Source organism: Strix aluco, chromosome 5 (assembly GCF_031877795.1).
Source record: "Strix aluco isolate bStrAlu1 chromosome 5, bStrAlu1.hap1, whole genome shotgun sequence".
NCBI lineage: Eukaryota > Metazoa > Chordata > Aves > Strigiformes > Strigidae > Strix > Strix aluco.
Genome location: NC_133935.1, coordinates 28,409,265 through 28,418,140, shown reverse-complemented (window position 1 = coordinate 28,418,140; position 8,876 = coordinate 28,409,265). Strand labels below are relative to the sequence as shown.

General features: G+C 39.6%; 1 protein-coding gene across 6 annotated transcripts in view; it reads left to right on the top strand.

Moving 5' to 3' along the window:
• The window catches only part of LARGE1 (LARGE xylosyl- and glucuronyltransferase 1), a 354,153-nt gene that overhangs the window by 251,905 nt on the left and 93,372 nt on the right, over positions 1-8,876 (top strand). For 5 of the 6 annotated variants that reach the window (XM_074826498.1, XM_074826500.1, XM_074826499.1 and 2 more), the window contains one exon: positions 3,558-3,662. The exons of the other annotated variant lie outside the window; for it this stretch is intronic. In XM_074826498.1, coding sequence (XP_074682599.1) covers positions 3,558-3,662 — 105 coding nt within the window. The remainder of the gene's footprint in view (positions 1-3,557; positions 3,663-8,876) is intronic. 6 annotated transcript variants of the gene reach the window in all.

The following is an 8,876-nucleotide window of genomic DNA, read 5'->3' as shown; positions in this document are numbered from 1 at the left end:
CCACAGAACTGCAGGCACCTTGGACGGGAGGCATGAAGAGTGGCAGAGGGACAGGTTGGCACTGATGGTCAGAGAACTGTGGGCAAGGGAAGTGATCACTGCATGCTTGACACCATGGCTTTGGCCAATGCCTCATTTCTATAACTTCATAATGCTTTTGAAAAAGTAAATAACTAAATGAAATAACTGGTAGTGCTCAGATACACTGGACAGATATTCCCACAGTGATTCATGAATATAAAAAAATTATGATAAAAGCTTTGAGTGAAAGATTTTTAGTTGTTCAAAATTGGAAGGGCAAAATATATTATTTTATTTTGTTTGAACTTTTAGATACATAATGTGGCATATATGGTATATATTATGCATCTGTATTATGTGTCACTGATATTATTTAAAATGAGGAAGGTTGTACATTTAGATGTGGTTATTTTGATATCTTGAGATCAAAATATTTGGGAATTTTTTCCAGATAATATTTCTGATTTCTTTTTTCTGTACTGATTCAGAACGAAAATGGGGTTTGGAACCATTAATATCTGCTATGCAGCTGAAGTTCTGGTTTCCTGATGACTTCTGCCCTAAGTTAAGATCATAGAGACCATGTAAAAGGAAATAAAAATATATTCTTCTCTGGCAGAGCAGCAACACTATTCCAGCCTAGAGAAAACAGAAATATAACTAGAGAAGATATGAAACATATCTTCATAACTTTCTCCAAGGTAGCTTGGGTGACAAGCTGTCACATCTGCCTGGTAGGTTTTTAGACACCTGCAAGAGTTACAACAGCCTGACAAGTTGCATAATGCTCTGCCCTAGGACAGCACGTGAACATGTGCACATTCCCAGGCCATTGCAAAAGCAAACTGAAGTGTGTTAGCTAACACATTTTACTTTATATTTGTGACAAGCTAAAAGGACATGTAAAGGCAGTTATTCCAGCTCAGTTGGTACACAGTAAGTCACATTATCTGATCCATGGATCTAAGCCTTAAAGCTTAACATGTTAATTTCTGCCTTCATCCATATCCCATATCAAACCTCAAGGAATAGTAGTAAGATCAGGATTTGTTCTAGTGTCTTCAAAAAATAAAAAGGAGAAGGAAATAATACACCTACAATAAATACGCACAAACATAATTTACTGAGCCTTTTCTATTTATAGTAGCATGAGAAATAATTAAGAAATAAGTATTTCAGGGGTACATTGTCAGAACTGACATTTTGGACTGGTATGTGGGAAAGGAAAACCATTAACAAGCAACAAGGTTTGTTCATTTTTTATTATTGATCAGTTTGAAGGCTGAACTCTGTGGATTGTTGGAAAATGCATGGTGTTAAAATAATGAAAGCAAATTGATGCTCCATGGTAAGGAAGTTCAGTATCTGCTTCTTGCAAATGGAATTCTAACATTTCTTTTGATGTTAGCAGTACTATCCTGAGAAGGATCTGTGGACTGCTGAGTTGTGAAATGTGCTGTTAGAATATGGACAGGGTCACTCTCTTCCTACCAGCTGTGCCAATCCACTCCAGCCCAGCTGCACCTGCATTTTTTATTGGGTTTTTTTCTCATCCTCATCCTTTACTAGCCATGGTAGTTTCTTACTCTGATTTATTCTACCTCAACTGTCAGGGAGTGATTATAAAGAACAGGCAGTCTTCCAGCACGAAATCAAGTCTTGGTTTAAATTGTGCCCTTCAGCTTTTTTCAGCTAAGATTTGTTTCAGCCAGTTGACATCCCTTTCATATTTCCTCACAATATATGGTGTGTGGCACCTCATGTGCTGTCTAGTGTGTTCCATGTGTCTCACAGGTTGAGAGATGCTACAGTTTATTTGTATGAACAAATCATCAGTTGCTTAGGGTGCATCTGCCTCTAACTTGTCATTTCCTTCATTCTCTTGTGCATTGCAGTCTGTTAATATTACCAGTTTTCAGTATCACCAATGAGGTGATAAATGTGTGGTGGTCTTTTATATGATCCTTTCTGCTCTTCCCCAGGTTTTCCACCTTCTTAAAAAATGAGTTTTGGAGTATAATGTTAAAATACAAACATATGTATAATGCAAAAAGGAGAGACATCATTAGAAAATGAGGTCTGGTGAAGACTGGCATGTTGTGATTAGGGTAGAGTAGGATGATCCTGAGGTAATCTCTCAAGGTTATTTCTAGATTGATTTCTGTTCAGTCCTTTAATGCTTTTGTAATCTTCTGATGTATTTATTATATGTATTGGCCACTCACCGCTGCTTACACTTTTGAAACAGCATTCGAGACACGTGTGGGGGTTACTGATGTTCCACTGGATTAGAGATGCTGCAGGAGAGTATCACAATCACCTGACCTATCCTATTGTCTTCTGATTATAAAATTGAATTAATCACTTTTGTCTTTATGTCTTGCTTCTCAGCCCAATCTTGTCTTGGGCCATACTGAAATTTTAGTAATACAGCTATGGGCCTACATAAACAACATATAATGATCATTCAATGCTTTCAATGCACTGCTGTGACCATACACCCAGTTTTATGAGCATAGCTGGGATTTGAAAATGTGGCTTCAAAGCATGATGCTTAATTGCTTTCTCAAAAGGTTGCAAAATAATTTCCAGTCCCAGTCTTAGTGCCCTCACTGAGCGGGTCCCTCTGTCAAAACACCATTCCCTTTCCTTTCTTTGACCAGATCCAAATGCAGTTTTCCCTTTCCCTCCAACCTCCCTCACCAGAGCATCATTTCAATCACTTCTCTTATTTACATTTTATAAAGCACATTTCAGGATAGATAATTAAGTCCTTATCTATACAAACATTCACTTTTCAGTTGATTTTTAAGCAATGCAAACCTTCTAGACACATTTGATTTAAAACACATTTTACTTTAGCTGGAGCCAGCTGCTAATCAATGTAAGCTAAACCAAAATAAGCCCATCTAAAACTGAAATAATTTCTGTGCAGCGTTTCACACAGGTTTACCTAAATGACTTTTAAATTACTCTCAAATTAAAACAGTGCAACTTTCTTAAAACTCTTAAAATCTAATATTTTCCTGAGCAAAAGGCATTTCCTTTGTGACTGAGAAAAAAAATCCCTGAAACTAGTGGGGGGGAGCATGGGAAGAGAATAAATTGTTATACTGAGCCTTGTTGTTCAATTATATTATCTCCATCAGAATATGAACAGATCTTCATATTAGATGATAATTTTATGAACACTTATTTCTCACTGGGAGGATTCTCCATCATTGTATTCCAAAATCAAGCAGCATTCAGATTTGTCTGGGTGATATATTTTTGTCAGCATGACAAAGGTTCCCACAGTGTTTAATTACTCAGACTAGCCAGGGGAGAAGGAAAGAAATGAGCCATGCTGAGTTTGCTGTGCCAGGCTTGCTGTCTGTTACATAAGCAGGCGTCTTTCCAATGCGTGACACAAAGGCAGCACCCCAACTTCTGTCTTCTCTTTCCACTGGCTGTCCCCCTGCAGATTTTGTGGGGTTTTTTTCCATTGGCTGACTCTCTTTTGTCTCATGATCTTTTTGCAATTTGCTCATTTCCAGGGCAGCAGGTTCTTGGCTTGGTGGAGAACCAAAGCGATTGGTATTTGGGCAACCTTTGGAAGAATCATCGCCCCTGGCCAGCACTTGGGAGGGGCTACAATACAGGTAGGCCCTGAGGATTTATTTGAATTAACATTTGCATTGAGCCTGCAATCAGTCTCCTGGTATAGAAAGCATGAGATGTGGTAACTTGCACCTCCCTTCCTTACCTACTGCAAAATTTGTCATTTAAAGCAGTAAAAACTATGCAGTGTGATGCATTTTGGAGTTTCTGGTCCTGTGCTACTCTGAGGAGAATATGTTCCTTCTCTAATACTCTTAAGGGAGATTGTATGGCATCCTTTGGGGAAGGGCAGAGCTTTTCAGCAGTCTGAGACATCCTCAGCACATCTTTTACAAGGTTTCTGTCCATGATGAAGTGTATGTAGGCCCAGCAAGAGGGAAAGAATAGGAATCGAGGCTCATTTTCTGTAGAGAGGTAAATGGTATCACAAAATGTCAGCCCAATAAAGATATAACTCTTGCAAGACAGCAAAAGAGTCATAGTTGTCCTAATAAAATGCAAACTACTGGCCATCAATTTCTGCCGCTGTGAGGAAGGAATAAAGGCACTAGATCAGAGAATTTATTAGGTTACAAGAGACAGGTCTTCCCACTGATTTGTGTTTGGTATGTGAGAAAACATACCAGGTGCATAAAGACACACGTACATCTAAATCATTTCGATGCTAGACTTTACATGTTGAGGCAGTGAGTTAGGTTCCCCCTCTATTTGTAATAAAAGGGCAGAACAGATGGTGAAGCCTTCATTTAGAAAAGATAAATCCTAAATATCCCTGCACTATCAGGAAATTATTCACCATCATAGTGGTTTTGCTTCACAGAAATCTATTGAATTGAATTAAACAGACTAACCAGAAAAACAACTGCACAAGTTGTGGTTGGGTCATCTATTTCTGTACTCCTTTCTATATTTGGGGTAATCGTGCCAGATTTTGTGAATTTGTATTTCAGCCTCTGCAAAGCATCTCTGTTCTGTGAAAATGTTCAAAAGAATAGCCTAACAGAACACAGATAGATACGGATTCAAGATTTTGGCAAAAGAGGTTTGTTTCCTGGTTCTCCACTTGCCAGAGCAGAATTGCATATATAAAGGCTTGGGCCACCCATCCCTCCACCCCCACCTCTCCAAAAGCATGAGACAGAGCTAAGTTTCATGGATTTGTCCTGAAACCTGAAAGTTTATGATTTACACAACTAAACTTGTTGATGTCAGTTCTGTTCAGTGTTAAACCACAAAGCAGTATCTTTTGTTCTACTGACAGATGACCACCTTTTATAGTTACTTTCTTTCTGCTGCATTTTTGCTTTTTCGTTTCTGCCATTTTAATGCTGACAAGAGAGAAATGTGACACAAACACGTAACATTAGAATGTATGGTGGGTAGTATCTAAAATGCAATTATATAAATGAAAATGCTGTAAAGCTTTAATTTATATTGTCTTAACTTACTGTTCCAAATGTTCTATAGGGATACCAAATGTCAGTATATCACAAAATTCTTCCACTGAAAGCAGAAATAATTGAATGTCTGCAGTCCTTCACATACATTGCATGTGTTAATACATACCTACCAGGCCATGCATAATCCTGCCCATGATTTTAGTCTGCTCACAATTTCTTTCTTCAGACAAGTCCCCTATAGTTATAAAAACTTTCTCCTTTTTTGGAAAGAAAAACAGAAGGTAGATAATGAATGGAAGATTGACAAGTGATCATAAGAAGTGGAATATTGTCTTTTTAAGTATATGGAACAAGAGGTCACTGAGTGAAATGATGCAACCTCTGGGAAGTAGCAAATGATGTTATTGACAGAATCAGCATCATTCACTATAATTTTATTAATTTAATTCATTGTTTGCCTCAGTAATCTAGCAGAGATTGGAGATATAAATTCTCAAGGAAGATGAAATACCAAGTGAAACTGGAGCTTGTTTGATGTGTTCAGTAAATTAAAATAATTGGCACTGAATGCAACACTGTGGCCAAGGAGGATTCTGAAAACTAAACAAGGGGGACAGGAAAGAGAGGCGATAACTCTAAGCAAAACACTTACAAGAGACAGTGGACCAGGAAAGGGAAGACTCAGAAATTCAGGTGCTTAGAGCTGTACTTAGGAACAGTAAAAAGGCCCTCAAAACGCTGAACCTTTAATGAGCTAAACAAAGCTGGATCAGGGGAAGCTCTCAGACAGACTTTGCTCTTGCTCTTGGGCAAGTGTTTACTACAGACCTAGAATACAATACTAAGAAAAGAGATTTTTGTGTGAGCCTCTTCAGCCAGACTCAACTGTGACAGATTTGATGCGGAAGCAGCCTCAAAGTCAAAATTCTTCCACTGCTTCCTCACAATTTCGGAAGCAAGTAATTTATCTTTCACTCCTACCTTTCTATATCTGAGCCACTTGGGACAACACATAGGTTGGGGAGTCACAGAAGGCAGATACATTAAAGCCAAAGGTGTGTTTGTTCCTTCTCTTCTAGCTGTTTAAAACCAGTAACCATATGCATTCTCCTATTCCTGTGTGCCCAGGCCAAATCTCCTGACAGCCAATACAGATTTTCAAGGAAAAATTTTATGTGGTTGTTTTTCATCCTTCTTCCTCATTTGCACAGACAGATAATCCAAGTCATACTTTAGTCCATGATAATGTAATCTTAGGAAAACCAGACCAAACTCAAAGTCAGTTCAGTGATAATTTAATTGGTGTTTAAAATGTTCTTAGTTAGAACCACACCTTATTTGAAATAACATTCCCTTCCTCAAGTCATTTTAAACACAGTTCCTTCTGTACCACAAAGGTACTCAGGTTTTTTCTGTACGTCATTGGCTGAAACTTAGTAAGCTGCTTAATCAAATACTTTCTTATATATTGTTCACTCCATTTTACTTGTCTACACTAAGGTTAATACTTACAGACACTCACAGATACATTAGTTAAAGCCCACTTTTCTCTCTGTATAATCTATATTGCCTTTCACTGACTAAACTGTGCTTTCAAAAGTATTTCCTGAGCCACACTATGATTTTTCTTGTTACACATGTTAAACTGACAGCTCTGGAATTGCACTGTATGGTTTTGATGTTCATTTCTGGAATAACAGTCATCTTAGTCCTCAGAAAAATATCTTTTCAAAGAAATTCTAAACATAACAGCTTTTAGTACTTTGCCATATACTTTCTGTTGGTGGAGAATAAAAGCAGTTTCTGGTGACTGTTATGATTTCAGGCCACTTTCTCAGCTGGTGTGAATCACCTCTGGCTTTAGTACAGCAGGGCCAATTTACATCAGCTGAGAACGGACTCCATGCCCTTCAAATGGAGCTTTAGGATGGATCTGTCCCTGTAATTTGGGTGGCAAGGGGGCATTTGTAAAAACTTAGGCCCAGGGGATTTCAGACTTCTATACTACAGAAGCCCGTCCTGAGGATTTAAGGCTCATCTGAAATACACTGCCTCAGTGCAACTACTAGATACTGTAAGACGGCGTTTCAACAGCTTGAGCTGACGATTCATACTCCCACGCTGAGAGATGTCACATTACCAGATTTGTGGATTGAGAACAGAAGGGAATGTCTAGCACCTAACGATTACCAGGCTACATGTGCACCGTGCATTATTACTCCCATGTTTGTAATGACTGGAAGAATGCTATAACGAATCTCTTCCCTTTATTGTTTCCCTGAAAAAAAAGGACGTATGGAAGATGAATTGAAAGTGGGAAGCATACGTTATGTCATTTTTGCATAATATTTAACAATTGTGAATGATAAAGAGAAGTGTAGGGCAGACTGTTTAAATGAAATTAGACTGGATCACATCTTGTGCTTTTTTGTGATGATACTGTGCATCTTCGGGGCAGAAAGCATATGGCTAGTAAAGCAGTACAACATGGCGTGGTGGTGGTCATGAACTGCCTGTGGTCCTGCTACAAAAACACAATAATCACTTTCATCAGACCTCCATAGGCTTCTGCTCATGACATTATGATAATGGATCTTATGTTAAGAAGTGCTGAGCACTTTTAATTTAATCAGATATTTCTGTTTTTCAGAAATCCTCACAATTAATGCTTTAAATAGTTATTGTTGCTAATTATGGATAGATCTGTTACCAAAATGCCTTTTTTTCCCCCTGGAAGAGTCAGAATTCCATGACATCCATCTGAATATAGCACTAATTTACAAACAATATTCCATAGCGTGGTGCTTTAGGCACTGCCGGGACTCGAGACCACGCTGCCGCTGCCTCTCCCCCACCCTCGTACCGGACGGGTCACAAAGTAAAATTCAAACCCCAGGGTTAAGATAAGGAAAGTTTTAATACAACAGTGTAACAATAACAATAACAGTAATAACAATGAACACAACAAGAGATATACCATATGGATACAGCAGTGAGGGGACCGACTGAACAAAGGCCGACTCTGGTCTTCCCACGCTTGGGCCCCGGGCCTGACATCAGCATGGTATCAGATAACCCGGCTAGAGCTCCTTCCCCACTGCTGGGGAAACTTAACCCTATCCTAGCTGAACCAGGACATAATCCACCCCTTTATTCTATACCATCTACGTCATGCCCAGCTCCCATTTAGCAATGAGCAATAACCAAAAAACAATTAACAAAAGCACAATATAATTCACAGCATGTTCTCAGCCAAAATCAAGTCCCCTTGTGGTACGCATCGGACCTCTCCATCCTCCTGCATCACCCACCAGGTGCAACCACGTCCTTGAGCAAAAACAATCCTGTGGATGGGTTTGCCTTTGCCTGGTGAAGGACTAACCCAGACCATTTCTCCCAGCACATCCCTCATGCGCACCACAGGGACTTTATCCCCGTCTACAACACGTGGAAGTTTTGACTGAGCCAGGCCAGCTCGATTGGCAGATCCTCTTGTGTTCACTAACCAAGTGGCCTTTGTCAGATGTGTGTCCCAGTGTTTGCAGGTTCCACCTCCCATTGCTTTCAGTGTAGTTTTTAACAGTCCATTGTAGCGCTCGATTTTCCCAGAGGCTGGTGCGTGGTAGAGGATGTGGTAGACCCACTCAATGCCGTGTTCTTCTGCCCAGACATCTATGAGGTTATTTCGGAAGTGAGTCCCATTGTCCAACTCAATTCTCTCTGGGGTACCATGTCGCCACAGGACTTGGTTTTCAAGGCCCAGGATGGGGTTCTGGGTGGTGGTGTGGGACACTGGATAAGTTTTCAGCCATCCAGTGTTTACTTCCACCATTGTGAGCAGGTGGTGCTTGCCTT